General features: G+C 33.6%; 2 protein-coding genes across 3 annotated transcripts in view; one reads left to right on the top strand and one right to left on the bottom strand.

Annotated features, from left to right (window-relative positions):
- LOC308194886 (uncharacterized protein) overlaps positions 1-19,370 on the top strand; it is a 705,306-nt gene that overhangs the window by 253,919 nt on the left and 432,017 nt on the right. The gene's annotated exons all lie outside the window — the stretch shown is intronic.
- LOC308194889 (uncharacterized protein) overlaps positions 1-19,370 on the bottom strand; it is a 149,512-nt gene that overhangs the window by 127,019 nt on the left and 3,123 nt on the right. Inside the window, exons 3-6 of one of the 2 annotated variants that reach the window (XM_080591439.1) lie at positions 11,934-11,967; positions 11,314-11,392; positions 10,720-10,778; positions 4,473-4,527 (exon numbers count right to left, since the gene is read on the bottom strand). In XM_080591439.1, coding sequence (XP_080447565.1) covers positions 4,473-4,527; positions 10,720-10,778; positions 11,314-11,392; positions 11,934-11,967 — 227 coding nt within the window. Of the gene's footprint in view, positions 1-75; positions 3,064-4,472; positions 4,528-10,719; positions 10,779-11,313; positions 11,393-11,933; positions 11,968-19,370 lie in introns of those variants that run through there. The other variant, XR_013950985.1, reaches the window with a different exon arrangement.

The following is a 19,370-nucleotide window of genomic DNA, read 5'->3' as shown; positions in this document are numbered from 1 at the left end:
GAGGTGACAAACCCAAACAGCATGAAAACTTACAAGAAAACAAAACTATCACCCCAAAGAACATCAACCACATACCTGACAATCAGTAAAAATTAATACCTCTTCAGTTCCTCCACCCTTTTGATACTTGTTTTGCATCTTTACTACGGAAACATCAAGTTGTGATTTTCAGGTCCTTGTGACAAACATCAAGGTGGATAATGTACAGCAGCCAAGTAACGTAACCACCAGTAGGATGAAACCTCACCCTCATCCTGCAGCTCACTGTCAAGACATGATAGCACCTGTATCATATTTTGACCACTTTACTTCTGTCCTTCATTCACACAGGCTTCAGCTGTCTTGCCCTCATCATCTTGCATTTATATGAAGGCTCCCAGGTGCTATGGTTTCAGATTTCTATTTTTTTTTTAATTTCTCCCCTGCCCCCGATTATAATCCAATTACAAGTTGCTGTCTAGTCTCTAAGAAATATATCTAATATCTGTAGTGTGTTGTGCTGTGCCTGAAGAAGGGTTTAAATTAACTTCATGACCTATCCCACCTTTGACAATCATTGCTCTGTTGCTAGGTAGGAAGACCTCACCACATTTGATGTTTGAAGGTTAGACTCCTACTAGTTGCGCTCAATATTAAACTTTTTACCACAGATGCAAGGATCAACATGTTAAACTTAATAGAGATTTCTAGTCAATTCTAGAAACACTGCCTCTCTAATCTATTACCCAAAGTACCCATTTCACTCCCTTTCTCCCTCCCCCTCTCTTGTCTACTGTCTTAGGTAACTTTTCAAACTTAATGGTTTGCTAGACACACGTAGCTTGTGATACCAAAGGAGGATTTGCAAAATTAGACATGGTCCATGCTTTCCAAAAATTTTCGAACTCTCTTTATTCTAAAGCTAATTGTAGTAGTCAGTAACTCCTCTAAAAGAATCACAAAGAACATATTGTTTCAGCAATGTCTATAACCTAATGCCTTTTAGATGTACACCTAGCATACAAATATAAATGTTCTGGTCAAAATATCAACATAAATAACAAATACAAGACAATAATATTGGAATAATGCAATGACAGCATGCCTCAAGTGGTGCACATACAACAGGGAATCTGCAGCATCCTTCCTTCTCTATAAAGCCACAGAAGATCAGTACAAACAATGTGAGAGCAGAGTTTACTGAAAATTTAAGGGGTGAAGGAATCACTTTAAAACAGACACCTTCACTTCAGGTAATAAAATACTCTATACCACTAAATCTGTGGATCACAGAATGGTTGAGGTTGGAAGGGACCTCTGGAGGTCATTTGGTCCATAATCATGGTTAGATTTACATTTTATTCTCCATATGCAGAAAATATAGTTGCAGTCTGCCAACTTTTGATGTGACAAAATGATTTATTAGTTAACTGTTCAGTGAGAGAAAAGCGGGAATCTCTCTAACACAAGTGTTATTTGCATAGATGCAAGAGGAAATGTACGAAAGTAATGTTCTGTTTTCGAGCACTTTTCTGAATCCCCCAGAAGTCGGGGCAGCAGCTCTAACGCTACAAGCATGTAGTATATATACTAATAAATGTAGTGCATGACACCAGTGTTACTTGCCTGATATTTCTTTTCCTCTTCATCTTCAATAAAGATTTTTGATAAACACAGATTGTCGCCAGCAAGTGTGTGGTAGCCACGTTTTTAGTACAAATTTCAAAGAGCAGGTATGGCTACTATCAAACCCCAGAGATTCTCAAACCCCCAGGTTGATTTGAGAGTATAAATCCACACAGCCTAAGCACTGAAGAAGTGAGTCACATGGATCTGTGATACAACACATCTTTCACTGTGACAACTTCAGTATCCCTCAGCTGACTTCACTATGTCCAGAGGACTGGAACGTAAAATCTGGGGCTATTCCAGTCTCAATTGTGATGCCTCAGTAGTATCTCAGAATTTCATGGCTGCAGATAAGAAATAAATGAGGTCATCTGTGCATGACTGAATCCACACTAGATTCTGTCACAATTTATGACACAAAATAAAGTAAATTAGGTATTTTCCAATAGGTGACATTAGTAAAGCAAGGTTTTAATCACATCCTCTGCTGTCAGCAGGTTAGAGAAAAACCGAAAAAAAAAACCAAAAACCTAACTGCTCCCCAAGACTGGCTTTCTCTGCCTCTTAGAAAACCACTACATACATATCTAATTGTATATGAATATAATATGGATTCACAGAAAATGTCCTACCGTACTCTACATATACTCATAAATATAATATTTTAGCATATTCTATGACTGACAATGTTTTAAGGACATTTTCAAAGTGCTGAATGAAATCCATAAACGTTCTTGTTCCCCTCCTACCTCCAACAAGTCATACACATTTCAAACTGGATTCATAATGAATTAATAACTGGTATTAATGAATTTAATAACTGGTTTAGGGGTTTTATGGCCTTTTTTTTTTTTTGTGGCCTTTTTTTTTTTCTTGTGGTTTTCTGTGTATCAAGTCTATGGCTTGCATTTCTCTTGAGTCTCATATATTTTGCCATTACATTTAGGAGAGACAGAGTTGTCAGCAACATAGAAATAAAAACTATGAGCTAGTTCTAAATCCATGATTAGAAAACCTGGAAAATCCAGTTACCTGGTTTGGCTATAGTTATAAATGCCACTTAGTCAATGAAAACTGAAGTAGTGTAGTTTCAGATAATAAAAACTAGCAGATCAGGGGGGAAAAAAAAAGTGAGAGAAAACTAATTTTTGGGTTCTTTTACAAATCATCTGTTGTTAATGAACCTCAAGATGTAGTGATGTGACTTGTTCGCTGAGACCTTGTACTCCTGGCAAGCAGAATTACTCAACATTTTCTGTGCTGAAGCACAGCATGTGACAAATATTCACCCTAGCAAAAAGGCAAGCTTAATCAATAGTCTTTTTTCCACTTAACAAGACTTAGCAGAAATCATACTGTTTTTCTAAAAGTCTAAAACAAGCAGAGAAAAATCTGTACAGTTAGCAGAATTTTAGCAGAATGCACAGTTAGCAGAATCTGTACAGTTAGCATTCTCTTTACTATTATGCTAATGTAAACATTAGGATAAAAAAATCAAATTAAGCAACAATATACTGAGCTTACTTCCAACTTTTTAAGGTGACAGCAATCTTCTAAAATTCATGCTCTATTTGAGACTTTATTGGAATAATAAAAAAATTAATAAGCATTTAAATAAGGAGGCTTTATACAAATTTAGAAAATAATATTGAAAAGATGTCAGGCAACAACACAGTATTTTCACTGTGATAGCACTAACTGAAAATTCTAACTGTTACCTCAAAAATATATTTAAACTATTCCTATATTGTCACCCATTGTAATACACTCTGTTTAAATCTATAGAGAAATATGGTGGGCAAACATTAAATCATTATTTTCCATCCTACTTGTTTCACTTCTTTTTACATCTGAACTCTTCCTTACAGGTCTGCTGTTTTTCTGTACTGATTTATTGAGTCACAAGTGACAGCATTGTCCAGGTTACAGCTGAAGTAGCACAAACAGCAATAAATCCATGAGGTAGCCAGAAGATAAAACATGCAAGGAAGCAACAGTCTGAGGCCCCTTCTGGACAACTTGCCTAAAGACTGAAACATTAAATCCAAGATAAAGTTTATGGGTCTAGCTCATTTGTTCTTCTGCCTTTAAGAATTATTAAGCCTTGTCTATGGAAAAAAAGATTTTAGCAAATAATGCCAATAGTTGTATTATAATCAAAGTCATATAAAAAAGAATATGCAAGTCAAATACACTTTTGACAGTATATGACATTAACTTGACCAAAGTATTTAAAAGAGTGCATATATTTCCCCCCTTGTAAAAAAAAAAACACTAAAAATCTAAATTCACAATTTTCTACTAGAAATTAAAAATTGAAATGCACTAAAAATGTTCTTTCATCTTAAAGCAATTTGTAAAACTATTTTTAGTGACAATCACAATGGAGCAATCAGTACATACTGTTGGAGGTATATCCTTTCTTTCCATTCTCAGATAGTTCTCAGAAATTTAACTTTGCACTATAAGGCACTTGTTCTGAGAAAACAAGATATTACCAAATAGCATTATCATTTGTGATTATTTTCCCCGGAAATCACTGTAGAGGATTATAATGTTCAAAACTTGACTTATCATAATGATACATCAACTATCCAGATCATCATATATATTGATGATAGACCAAAAAAACAAACAAGCAAGTAAGCAAGCAAAGAAAGACAAAGCAAATGAATCGATCTTTTTTTTTTTTTTTTTTTTTTTTTCCTTACAAGTAGACACTGGCAGAGTCAGGAGGTTTGCAGCATTACTGTCCCTGTAATTCTGTTTTCAATTGGCAGAGAATTTCATATATCTGTAACAGGTACTTTAATGCTAATTTAAATGTTAAAATAAGTAACAAAACAAATTTAGTTATAAATTACCTCCAACATTCGGATGATGACAGAAGCAAGGAGCAGAATCTAGACTGCATGCAATCTAAAATAAAAGAAAACTGAATTAGTTAAATATTTTATCATGTTAGTTGAAAGCCTAAGACAGTTATTTATAAGTCCTGTTTCTTATTCCTGTCATTTACCGTAATGTCTGGGAAAATGGAGAAAAAAGAAAAAAAAGTGTGGTGGTTGTTTGTTTGTTTTTTGTTTTGGTACAGTTTAAATCCGTAAAACCTCAGCAGTATTTGCCTCTGAGTTTTGGCTGTGTTTGAAAACCAGATAATTTGACAGACAAATTATTTGTATTTTCTGCTGTTTTGGAAGAAAGATTAAGATCACTGGTGTGCCTTACAGACAGAGTGAGAAAAGAAGCAGTTTAGGGAGGACGCATAACATGGTCATTGTATGCAATCCATTCCACCTGTACTCCTCAACATTCATATTGAATTAAGGACATAAAATATACATGCTTGCCTGCTCCTGCTGTTACCTGTTTATGAACCTTCTATCCATGTCTAACCCTGCTTTAAATCTACTAATAGTGTTTGCCCTGCAACCAGAAGTTTTCTACCTACTGAGAAAAAATACGATCTTTTGTCTAATTTAATTACATAACCTAGTAATTTCAGTGATTGCCTTCTAGTTTTAGTTCTGTGAAATTTGGTGAAAAACAGTTTTGCATTTACCACCTGTCTGATTTTGTAAATCTTGATAACATACTCTGTTTTCTTTTTCTCAAAATGTCTCTCAAAATGCTTTCATGAAGCCAGTCCAGAAAAGAGGGTTAAACTGGGGTACATCTGCACAAAAATACTTATTGCTTGGAAATTGCTTGGAATACAGACTTTTTTTTTTTTTTTTTAACTGAGAAGATAGTTTGGCTAATACAGTGATGTGTAGCATTCTAATGACTCTAAAAAGGAAGTTAGTTTAATTAAACATTTCTGAACTCAAACCTCCTGTAATTTCAGGAAAAAAAAAAATGTAAGTGATAAAGAGCAAAGAGAGTTAAAAGAATGTTTCTGTTATTTAATTTTTTTAATCAAGGGTGGACATACCTTCAGGCTCCCTGTCCTGAGTAAAAACTCCCAAACAGTTTTCTACAGCTGGAGCTTGAGTATTCTCTCACAGTCCTCTCACAGTCCTGGTTCCAGGATACAGCCTGGGTGTGGGGCTGTTTTGTATTTCATCATCCTTTCAGACTTTTAATTTTAGCTTTATATTTGATTTGCCTACTGCATTTTTCTCTGGTCTATTTTTACTCTATTTGATTTTGGCTTTCTTTCCCCTTTGATTTCATTTTTCTGCAGTGTCTCCTAAACAACCCGTAAATTATTATTTCTATTTTTTCATATCAGAATGCATTTTAAATTTATCAGAATGAATATTGAGCATTTTAAAATAATAATAATAAAATACTAGTGAATGAGAAGCTGATGACAACTCTATGAGTATCTGTTTTAAGTCATTTCATTTGGATATTTGGTAGTTAGGTACATTTTCTAAAAACAAACAACAACAAAAAACAGGAAAACTACAGAGGACTAATATCCATGAGACCAGTTAAGACAAGATGTTTCTGAGACATTCAGCTGGAATGGTTCAGAGTTTGCGCTTGGAAAAATAAATACGCCGTGTCTTAGTGGGATTAATCCCTGTCATTTCTGACTGTGAGGATGGGACATACTGGTCTCCTTTTGGTTATGATACACATCTGCCATGTGTATGCTTATGAAAAAGTAATCAAGACTCAAGAGAGAATCCCAACACTGCACAATTGATAGAAATGAAAATAGAATTGAAACAAACCTAGGGACAGAAAGAAAGATCAACTTTAAAGGGCAAGGAAAGATCAATAGAAAGTTTCTTTATCCTTTCCTCCTAGCTCCTGATATGATCAGGCTGTTAGAAGATCAGTAATAAAAAGGCTGAAATCATCCCCCAGGGTTATTTTCTAGCCAAGGACTAAAATACAGATTATACAAGCCTGGCAGCTTTCAGCCTCCATTTCTTTAATATAGACAGAGAAACACCATATGTTTTGTTCTAAGATTGAACTCAACATTTTTGCTTCAGATTCATTTTTTTTCCCATCACCAATCAAAACTTAATTAATCATAAAAGCTCTAATAATTTCCCATTCAAACTGTTCCTCTAGGGCTGAGCTAGAGTTTCCACTGCTTTTTTTTTTTTTTAAATTATTATTCATAACAAAAAATGTTTTGTTTTGTTTTTCCTCTAAAAGATCTACTTAAATCATAAAACATATGGAGGAATCCTACGGTAAATGATATTCAGGAGCTCTAATTTGATGATCACGACTACTCCAATCTCATAATTTATAACTCTGTGATTTATATGTTGGGACTGCTAATAAAATGCTAATCAACAAGAAAATCTATAAAACCGGATAGTTTCATATTATCTCCTACATCTGAACAGGCTCTCCTACTTGTGAATAGAAAGAATATATACTATGATGAGAAAATGGTAAATTGTCCTTATATTTTTCAAGAAATTAAAATATTAAGAAAAACAACCCCAGTTTTTCTGTTGATTATTTCATTTCCTTTTTATTATTTATTATTTATTATTTATTATTTATTATTTATTATTTATTATTTATTATTTATTATTTATTTATTTTGTGGAACTAGCTATATCTTCTCTCGTGCACTTATTAAATGTTTGATGTTGGTCCTAATAGTTTATTTTTAATCTATGTGTCAGAATGGTGGCTGCCCAGCTATCTTATTTTCATAGTTTACTTTTATGGCTTCAGTTTACTCTCCACAGACATCATTTTAAACAAGCAGCCATTTGCTGTTTTTATGGACATATATCTTTGCTGTTCTTACCAATTTAGATATTTTGCAGCAAAGGCAACATAGATTATATCTAAGACATTATATTTATGTGAAATAGCGTAGCACCTGCTTTCATCCATTCAGTCTCCAATAAACTTCCATGGAAATCAGCAGTTGTAATAGCAAAGCTACAGAAGTTTATGAAACCATTTGGGAGAGTCTGAAGAATTCTGGACTAGTCATTCCAGCTACTGTTTAGTTTGAAAAGACTGAAAATTTTGTGGCTTTTTTTTTTTTTTTTTTCATGTGCAGTAATACTGAATGCTTTTAGACTCATATGTCTGGAAGGAGAAGGCTTGTTTTCATTCTATTGACAAAGGTAGAGATGAGACCAACAGGCAGACACCAGACTTCCTGCAAATATTACTGAAAACCGTCTTTAAGGTAACTTCTCTCTGGATGGCGGGATAGTTCAGTCTTAATGCCATTTAGCTTCTCCTTGGAACTGCCAAAAGACATGCCAATTAATGCCAGCTATGGTGATATTTCTGATATGGACACTTTTCCTTTGGGAGTTGGATTGAGTCCATTATGCTCATTTAAAAAAAGAAATATGAACAGGTGGTAGAATGTTTTAGTCATGCCAATTTGTGTTGGTCTTTAACCAAGAATTTAATGGTCTGTTAATCTATTACCATTCACTTAAGCTATCCTTTGGGAAAAGATGTTGTTTTCATAACACGAATTGCTACCTCAATAGTAAAGAAGTATCATATGAGAAGGTGGAAAATATTTTCCCTAAATTTTATGGAAAAAAAATGTTGTTTAGATATTTTCTAGCAATAAAACTATCAGCTATATATTACGTATAGCAAAAAATAAAAAATAAAAATAAAAATATCCTTTATAGTTTGTCAATATTGATATTTTAGTTTTGCCTAATCACTTTTATATATATTTTATGAAACTTAAATCTCATAATTCATATTTATTTCACTGTTATTCAAATTTCTCATTTGTTCTGGGAGTGAGTTATCCTGGAATTGTATTATTTTGTGCTGAGAATGCAAATTTATAACATGTATTTTGATGCTGCAAATGACTGTCATTAAATAAAAGTAGCCATGCCATAACATAAAGAAAGTATGACAACATGAAGTATTTAAAAAGGAGAAAAAGAAATAAAGGTACTGTTTTATAAATGCAATTTCACCTAAATGACTGTTATTTCTTTTATATCTAAATATCATCGTTTGTTTGTCACTTCTAATGTTTGCATTTACTGCGTCTTCAATAAAGCCTTTTTTAGGTTTGTTATGTTAAGTAGAATAAAGAAGAAATTCATCTGGCATTTTTAAGAGGAAGAGATGTTATAAACAGAAATAAAAATGATAATAAGTACAGTATAGCACAAGTTATTGCATCAGCTTTATCAATAAAATAGAATGCCTTTATTTGTGGTCATCATTTTAATTTATTAAATCTACATCCATGATCTATTGAACCATTGGAATGCTCATGCATATTTCAGATACTTAAAAATGAAATTTGACTTCACTAAGTCTCAACCGATCTTCCACATTGATAACATAACCACAACCTAATTGCTTGCAAGTCACTTAAACAAGGAGAGTGAAAAATGTAAGGACTGTTTGGAAGCTTTCCTGGCTTAAACACCTAATATGGAGCAAAGGTATATTTCTGAGAACAGTAAATATTAGTTACTGTAATAGGAAAGTAAATGAGTGCTACGATTTATCTTCTCAACAATAGTTCCAGACTGGAGGTGAGGAAGACAGATATCAAAGAAATACCATATTTGCATATTCTACCTTAAAACCGAAGCAGTACATGAAATACTTTATAAAAAATCTTGATGATAAGCTACAACGCTGAAACTATCTAGGTAACATTTATAGACTACTCAGCATTAAGTTAATTTGTTCAAATTTCCCTGACATTGGTACGAAATCCTATGGATACGATATGATACAACAGTACTACAATTGTAAAGTGATCAGTGCAGCGTATTTTAATATCATAAAAAAATGTCTTTAGGAATACCAACAGTGAGGCAGAACTTTGCTAGAATAATAAAGTAAGAATTATTACCTGGGATACAAGATTCACTCATAAATAACCTCTATATATGTAGCAATATGTTAAATGCATGTTCTCATGTTCTTCCTTTTTTATTTTGAAAGATTAGACTTCTTGTTTGTTTGTTTTGCTGGTGTTGTTTTCAAAATTAACACTAAAGCACTGCACATTATTTTTAAACAAGAACAATAAGTTCATGAAGTTTGTTCGTAGTGGCTAGCAGTAGCTTCAGAATAGGAATACTGGCTTCAGAATAGGAAGATACATGTTAGAGTACTTATTCCAGAATCAAGAATAGTTTTGGGTTGGAAAAGACCTTAAAGATCATATAATTCCAACCCCCTGCCACGGGGTATGCCATCTATAATACCCCTCTTTAAAGTTTCTTTAGAGTACAAGTTCTCTGCTATCGTGATTACCTGAAAGCTTAAAAAAAAAAAAAATCAAATAAGTAAAATTTATGTTCCTACTCTGTAAGTACCTGTGATTTTTCATAAATATCTATGATTTTCATTTGAAGCCTTCATTTTCCTAATCTATTTTTCTACCTCTTCCATTTCCTCCTTTTTCCCTTCCTTACCAAGCACTTCAAAAACTGTAAACAAGACTACCAATGTATTCAGCCTCTACTCTGGCATTTTGTTGTATACATAATAGGCATTGTATATTTTGAAATGCTGATTCAGATTCTGAGAGCTGATTATTTTTCCTGTCTTCTGATTCTTTTGATTTTAACTGTGCTACTGAAAAGAAATATGGACAAGCAGACTTGGGTCTCTCTGCTGTGTAAAGTGCTTTCCCAATTTCAGCAGACTGGGATATCTCCAAACCATATAGAGATGCCCCTGTCTGGTAAGGTCTCACCACTCTTATGTTAATGTTCAGGTAACTGAGATAGAGAGGATACCGATAATCAAATTCCATATCATAGTACATGCATTAAAGGTGACAGGTGTAGGATTTGTGGATTCTTAACTTTGATGTTCCTAATCTTACTGGTTCTGCATCTCAAACTTAATGTTGCATTGATATAAAGGTCTATAACTCTTCTCCATCCCTAAATAATAGTTTTGTTTGTTTACGAAAACAAACAACAAAAACAGAAACAGAAACAGAGCAAAACAATATATATATTTTCATTTTTGCATTTTCATTCAGATCTTATTCTAGCCTTTTTTTATTGCTAAGAATATAAGAGACACATATACACATATGAATACCTTGTGCTAAGAAGCTAAGTGTTTGCAAATAAAGTAACAAAATACATGTCAGAGTAGAACATCTGTTAACTTTAGATTAAATAAATACTGGGATATAGTGTTACTCACCATCTTGTAGTGTCTCTTTTTCCAAGTATATGTAATTTCTTCTAGAAACCTGGAATTCCCTTTAGGAGGAAGAACAATAGGGTTCCTCAGTCCTCACCCTTGAAAAGTCTGTGCAGCCACAGTTTTGAAGTTTCTATGAATATAGGCTTCACAGAATCAGAAAACGTTGAATCCCTAGTTCTGAAGTTGAATTAAACCCATCAGGTATAAATTCTTCCTGCTACTTTACAGCAAAGATGTCTATATTTCTATTCTTCTACTTTCAGGATTTTATTAGTTTTCTTAAATCGTTAGAACTTTCTACTACCAGAACTCTTTCAGAAGGAACAAAATTTGATAAACAATAATAGGAAAATCTAAGTATCTTACCTGTTGTACATTTACTCATTTCACACTAAGTACACACTTTTTTTATGAACCATATGGTGATTAAGATTATAAATTTAGAATTTAGGTAATCTTTTCCTTCGGTTTTTTGACTTTTTATTATTGTAGGCTCATCGGATGTAAACAAACAGAAAAATCACCACTTCTTTTATAAATAAGCTGCTTGTACTCAGACTAACTAGTGTTGAACAAGATTCTGTTACTTACGGAGGTAGTTCCAAATAGTTCCAATCTCAAATACATATTTCATCCAGTATACTGTTTTGAACTTAATCCCTAAACAGAACTAGGATGAAAAAATCTAGTTGAAAAAAAAGTAGGACAGAGCAGGAAAGGTTTTTGTTCCGAGACCTCACTCATCATAAGTAAAAAGGTAAGCAGTGTGACAGCCTTGCAAGGTTAACAAAGTTAATGCCCTTTTTTCATAAACTTTCTTTTTCACGTTTCAGGCACATTAAGTCAAATTTTGCCCTCGCATGCATCACTGAGCTCCACAGGATACATCCTTATTCTTCCAAGGGCAAAATTTGTCCTTTTGGAACTTTATTTAAGACCTTATTCATATTTACTTCAATTTCTTTAAGACAGACCAGTCCATTTATTTCTGAACACTTTTTTTTTCCCTATTTTTTTTCCCTATTATTAATTACACAGTTTATTGTAATCCCTTAAATTTGGATTTTTATCAGTTTTATCAAAGATCTACAAAGATCTACAGCTCTTATTTAGCAACAAGAGGGCAAATATATATACTTCCATGTCTTCTAAATGATTTTTTTAAAATCTCATTTCCTCCCCTGAAGAACCTTTTCATATGAAAAACTTACCTTGTTTCCAGTTCTTGAATGGTTCCTCATGTTGCTGTTTTGAAAGGACCATTTAATCAAAGTATATAAATGTCTTTTTGATCATATGAAGCAAGCTGTTTCCAGATGGAAAAGCTTAGAAATTATTTTCTTTCAACTGAAATGATTCTTAAAGGCATTTTAATGGCGAAAGTGTAATAAATACCAAACTTACACGTTTCTAAACAGTGATGTTTATTCCCTTTCAAACAATAGTATAGCAAAATATATATTTAAAACATAACCAATATTTCTATATTTATGTGTCTTGGCACATGTTTGCTACAGAGAGCTTTGCTAAAACAAATCAAATTTCTGATGCTTAGACTTAACATTTAACAAATGGAATATTAACGTTAATATTAAAAGACATCATTTCTGTTTGTAGCTTATGAAGTTTTACATTAAATAACTTAATTTTGATAAAAGTATGCCAATGTTTGCACAACAAAATGCTATTATTTGCTCCCCATAACTTGTTTTTGAAAAATAAACAAAACTATTAAATACTTTTATATACTTTTATAATACTTTTAATACTATTAAATAAAATAAATAAATAAATAAATATATTAAATAAATACACTGACATTTTCAAAACCTGTGATGTGGTATATTTTGTTTAGCTAGATGTCTCATTTCTAGTTATGTCTGAATAAATTGCAGATTTTTTTCCAGTAAGGCTCCACTCATCACTGAATGCCAATCACTATATCTCTACTAATGGCTGAGATAGGCACTGAAGGTTCACTTCGTAACACCATGATACTTTAGGTTAGACTGAATCTGCTAATTTGACCTTTAAGAGCAATTTACTAAAAGCAGTTTAGCTTAAAATATCTGTGCTGTTCTCCAGCTGTTCCATACAGACATCATGTTGTATACATGCTCGATGTCAGGTGTTCATCAAAACAGCTAAAGACTAGTAAATAAGAAAGAAAACTTGTTTCATGTTTTTATAAGATCTATTCCAATCTTGTGGTAAATAGTTGTCTATTATGCTACATGAAACATGCTTTTGGTAAATAATTCAAATAGGAGAAAAAAAATCATTTATTTCATTATTTTCATAGCTTTCTAGGAAAAAAAATAATAATTCCTTGCAAAGGTGTATATTTTCCATGAATAAAAAAAAATAAAAGTAGAAAAAGACATAAAAGTGTTTTACCAGCTCATTAAACATTTTGTAAGCATCAAATACTGCAAACTGTATTCACCGGCATAATGCAAAAAAACATTTTTGGACAAAGCAACTTCATGGTACTACTCTCTTTTGTCCTGTTGCTGGTCACCAGAGAGAAGAGATCAACGCCTCTCCCTCTACTCCCTCATGAGGAAGCTGTAGGCCACAAAGAGGTCACCCTTTAGCCTTCTCTTCTCTAGGCTGGACAAACCAAGCGACTTAATCTGCCCCACATACATCTTTCCCTCTAGATCCTTCACCATCTTTGTTGCCTTCCATCAGCCACCCTCAAATAGTTTTATGTCTTTATATCGTAAAGTCCAAACCTGCACACAGTACTTGAGGTGAAGCTGTACCAAGACCGGAGAGAGGGACCATCACTTCCCTTGAGCAGCCAGCAATGCCACACTTGATGCACCCAGAATACAGTTGGCCCTTTTGGCTGCCAAGTCAGACTCATATTAAACTTCCGTTGACCTGAACCCCAGATCCCTTTCTGAAGGGCTGCTCTCCAGCCTCTCACCCCCCAAGTCTGTATGTATATCCAGGATTGCCCTGTCCCAGGTGCAGAATCCAGCACTTGCTCTTGTTAGACTTGTCTTGTTAGACAAGTTAACAGCTACTCCTACTTTAGAATCATCTGCAAACATCCGTAGTGTCCATTCATATTCTGCATCCAGATCATTTATAAAAACATTAGAGAGAACGGGCCCTAAAATGAAGCCCTGGGGAACTGCATTAGTGACTAGAGCCTCCAGTCTGATTTAACCCCAATTACTATAAACCTTTGAGCCTGATCTGTCAGCCATTTGTTCACCCGTTGTATTATGTTTTTTTTCTAATTGTATACTGGACTTTTTGTCCAGAAGCATACAGTGAGAAACAGCATCAAAAGCTTTGCTGAAATTAAGTTACTTAAACAGTGAATCTGTATTGGCTGTGACCAATGACTGGAGAAATTGAGCACACAAAATGACTGTGAACTGGTAGAAATGATTTGGGAAATAGGTTCACTAGCGCTGAAGTCATGTTCTGGTCTGATAGTCCTACTAAAAACAGCAGTCAGACATCATGAAAATATATTATCTCTGCTGTGTCTTTATGGAGTATAAAGTAAAACTTTTAGGTTGCCACAAGTCTGCAAGACAACAGTGTGATTGTTAACACATTTTCTCAATTTTAGTCAGATAATGGCAGAATATTAACTAGTTTTATTAATAGTAACTAAGTTGTGAGGAGTTAGCTCTCCCATGGTACCTGTCTTCCAAGAATTGTTTCTAAAAGCTACAATCTTCATGGGGAAAAAAAACACTAAGTAAATTAGTAAAATAAATAAATGAACTTTCTAAGGGGTTCTTTTGGAGTTCTCTGTATAATGCATTTGATAAGGATGGGAAAGGGCAAATATTAAAGCAAAACATTTCTTAAGCTTGGCAGTAGAAAAATAGAGTTCTTCCATAGACCTTATACAACAGTGAGAAGAAATATCTATTTTGTTTCTGTTTTGATTTTTTTTCAAATAGTACCAAATACTCTATCAGAAATAATGCAAATATTGTATTAGACACATACAGTAACAGCTGTATTAAGAGTTCCTAATCTTTTCAATTAGAAATATGTTTACACAGGAGCTCATTGTTGACTTGGTTCTGATCCCATGGAAGTCAGTATTAAATCTCACCACTGTTAAATCAACAGAAATTGTTTGAAAGCCTACCGTTAATTAATATATTATTATTCCATAGCAAGCCTTCAAGACATAAATGTTGACTCTGCTGAGATAACAGTCTTTATAACAGCCCAGTATTTACTAGGATCAGGAAGAAGGTTCCCTTCTTACTCTTTTCTTCTTTTTCCTATTTTCCTCCTTGTCCCCTTTTCCTTCCCCTTCTTTTTTCCTCTTTTCCTTTCTCCCTTTCTTTTTCTCATCATGCTTACCTATTCCACTGTCAAGGCAAAAACTTGGCAATCGAATGATCTGAATGATCAAACACACTGAAAAACATGTAGTTTTTCTCTTAGGAATTGATATATTTCTGAGACATGCAAATGGTGAAAGATATTTTCTAAGATCATGTTTTCACAGGAACATCACTCTGCAGCAAGTATTAATGATATATGATCATTACACTTATCATTTTCATAACAATGTTTTATTGAAAATATCTCATGTATGTTGCTGGACTGAGTCTGTACCAATTAAAATTGTTACTTTTGTATGTTTTACAAAGGAATAAAACATTTCATTGTTCTTTTGATCAAAGAAAATATGAGTAGTCTGTGAGGTGAGAAGAAATGAATCCCACAGTGACTAATTCGGGAGATATCAGATATACTACCTCTGTAGACAGAGAGGGAAGAAAACTAACACCAATCAAATAACAGCAAATTCAGAGTACAGTGGGCATATAACTATTAAACACTAAGCCATGCAACTGGCACTGAATGTCAAACAAATTATTTTTGCATTACAAAATAAATGGATTATGTTTGTCTGTAAAACCTATTTGTATAACTACTAACTAAAGACAGTTCGGGATCAAAACAACTAGGTCAAAATGACAGAAAAACTATTTAAGGATAACAGTTTTTCATTTGAAACACTTGTCAAAGGGCAACATCTGCTTATTAATTTAGAGGTCAAAAATTAAACAAGTTATTAAAAACTAGTGACTGATGAGCTAAAATATCATAGAAAAGAAACTCTTCTCAGAGTTTTCTGTGGCAGGCAATTGACACATTGGTGTCGTGATCTGTCTCTCATATGAGTTGAAATTTACAACCCTGCTTTGTTCAGCTGATGTTTTAATTACAGGCTTCGGGCATCCAGATATTTTTGTGCAGTCACAGAGAAAAAACATCCGTGATATCATAGAAACACAGAAGTATGGCTGGAACTTATCCGGAAGCTGACTTAGTTCACCCCCCTGCACTGAAACAAGGTTAGAAAGACTCAGACTACCCCTGATAGATGGTTATTTCTGAACACTTCTTTTAATAGAGAGATGTCACAGACTCCTTAAGGAATTTATTTCCTTTTGCTTAATTGTGCTTTTATATATATATATATCTATATATAATTTTTTCTCTTATATGTAACAAAACTCATCTTCCCTACAAATCAAGCCAAATCAAAGGCTTTCCTAGGCCTTGTGGAACCAAAAGCAAACATTTGCATATAAGATAATTTGTCCCCTCTTCTTTCTCTTCTGAAGTATTCTAAGTTTCCTAAAAAGCACATCTTTTCTGAGCCTGTAGTGAGTTTTGCTGTGTATTAGACAGCTGCCTGCAACACCAATAAGGTTTTCTCTTCAGCTACCAAAGAGAAATACTTATCTTGGTCTCACCAATGTCCTTACACAATCTAACACAGAGGGAGGTAAACCTTTCCAGAAGAAAAGTAAGACTACCTAAAGACATTGTATGTTTATCTTCCTTGTCTATCTCTTTCTTAAAAGTGAGATGCCCAAAATATAAACAGTATTTCATCCTGATTGTTGAAAGCACAAAACCAGTTGTAACTGAAGTAGGGCAATATGCAATTAACTAACAAAAATCCTGAACAGAATAATATCCAGAAAAGGTATCTAGAGTAATTCACTTAAAAATTAAATTTTCCCACTTTGCCTACAACAGGTAATCACCCCAGAGGTATTCTTTTCCAATTTTTCATTTTCATCTTAATTTGAAATAATCTATTTACATTATGCTTCCCCAGTTAGCTATGAAGAAAGCTACCCAAAAAGTTCTACTAAAGTCAGAATATAACATATCTAGTATTCCTGCTTTATCCAGTCTGCCAGTGTTTTCGTTTAAGAAGAAAATTAGACTTGCTCATTCTGGACAAATCCATGTTACCTGTCCTAATCACTTTATTATCTCCTAGATGCTTATAAATCTATTCATATTTTTTTTCCAAATAACTTTCAGTGTATCCCAGCTACACTGAATGGTCTTTATTTCCCAAGAAATATCTTTTTCTTCCTTAAAGGTAAGTTCCTATGTTTGCTCTTTAAGTCTCCAGGGACTTAAAGGACAGCCTCCATTAATTCAAGAGGATAATTGCTAATATTCAGAGACTTCTTAGGCTACTTCCTTAAATACTCTGCAGTGAATTTCATCGGGAACTGAGTTCTTTAATTCATCCAGTGTGTGGAGTGTTCTCTTGACTGCCTTTCAGCACTCCACCTTGTCTCCTGTTAACTATTCTTGTTGCTATTAATCAGTAAAACTACATGACCCTTTGCCTTCCTCTAATTTTACTTCTTGCGTATCTAGTAGAACTCTGGTTGTTTTTTTCTATCTTTTGGTATTTTCATTTTATACTGCTGCTTAGATTTTTTCTGGTTATCCCCACATGGTTATGCTAACCTTAATTTTTAAATTTGATCATAATTTTTTGGTTCTCCTTTTACATGACTCCTTTGCTTTTATTTTCAGATTCTAAGAGATCTTAGTGATTGCCTTTTCTTCTTCAGTAACCATCATTTCCTCTATGCTTTCATGCTAAGTGCTCTCAGAAGCCACAGTATTAACAGGTGAATATTATACTAATAGGTATTCAGAAATTAAATAAAATTAGGAAGTAGTTTAAGGAAAAGGGTTCTTTCCCAGTTTAAATTCTCAAGACAGTATTAAGTAATGTTAAAGTGAATTGTATCCATCCTTCTGCTCTTGCTTTTTTTTCCCTATTTCTTAGAATTGTGAACTACATCATGTTACCATTATGCCTCTTCCCTTACCTTTCAGTCTTCACATGCTCAATTTGTTCTCCCTTATCTTCGCTGCGAATATTACATCTAAGCTGCTTTATCGAACCTCTGAGATAAGAAACTGTCCTCCACACTTCCAAGAATTTGTTCATGTCTAGTGTGTTAATATTAAAAATCCAAGAAATTAAAGCCCCTCCTTTGTTAGACCAGGACCTGTTCCTTGAATGCTTCCTGCAGTTTCTCATGCATCATGCATCGCTCTTTAATTCACTGAACTGTAGCCACTGCAGGACCCCTAGTCTTTTCCTTCTCTTATCTTAACCCAGACTCTGTATTCTTCCTGAAGGTAAGGTAAGCTACCTGCCTCATCTCTCTGACAATTTATCTTAGTTTTCTAGCCAGCATTAAGGAATGTGTTTACAGAGTGTTACATAGTATAATTACAGAGCTTAAAGCTCAGAAGTGTTTCAGACCCTTTCCACAGTCACCCCTGTTCAGTGACCTACTGAAAAAAGGTTAAACTGTTCCAGCTTCAGAGAAAATTATCGTTATGCCTACATTAACAGCAACAAAATACCAGCTAGACTAGAAGACTTAGGAATAGGTAATGCTGGATGACAAGGAACCCCAAACTAAATTTCTCAAAATCTAACAAACATAATCAATTTAGTAATAATTAGAGTTTATTTTTGCCCTCAGTTTGGTTCCCTCAAGAATAATTAGCTATTGCATTGGAATATTCAATTTTCCAGTACAGAGGAGTTTCTGTATATGAACTGAAAACTTGATTAACTCTTGTCCCCTCCCATCTGGACCCCACTGTCATCATCACTCTATATGTTTACGAACCCTTATCTCTACCCCTCAGTCCTTCCACACATTCTGCTCTCTATATAGGTCATGGAGTGAATTAATTTTCATTTGTTGTACAAAAAATGTCATCTATTCAGATCTTGTCTACTAACTGCATCACCACATTTCACTTCAGATGACTTTGAACAGGGACCACCAGAAGCATTTTATTTTTTCAGACTGAGCTCAAAATCTTTATCATAGCTTACAGAGAAGTAAAAAGAAGTATTTCTCACATTATTATTAATGAATTTATCTGGAAGACAGATTTAATCCTCCCAAGTGTTAAGAGGCTCAATAAAGGGTTTGTCAAGTATTTTCACATGCTCTGATAAATGCCATTATGTGCACGCCAAATGAATACTATTAATATGGATGGATGATTAAAAAATTAAGACCTTATTTGTTCATCCTTCATTACCAAGAAATGAGTTTGCATTTTGATTTTTTTTGCATTTTGGAAAGCAGTTTGTATTGAGCTAGAAAATGTTTTGATTACAAAAATAGCATAAAAAAGAAAAAAATTAGAAGTATTACAGTTTCTAACAACTGATATTGATGTAAGACCTATCAGAACAAAGTATCCTTAGATATAGGTGATACAAGTGTCCAGTAATACAGAGTATCCCTGTGTGACTGCTTCCATGGTAGTACAGTTGTTTCCTTATCTAA

Source organism: Anser brachyrhynchus (assembly GCF_964034855.1).
Source record: "Anser brachyrhynchus genome assembly, chromosome: 4".
Taxonomy (NCBI): Eukaryota; Metazoa; Chordata; class Aves; order Anseriformes; family Anatidae; genus Anser; species Anser brachyrhynchus.
Note: the sequence above shows the minus strand (reverse complement) of the source record. Positions and strands in the feature narration are given on the sequence as shown.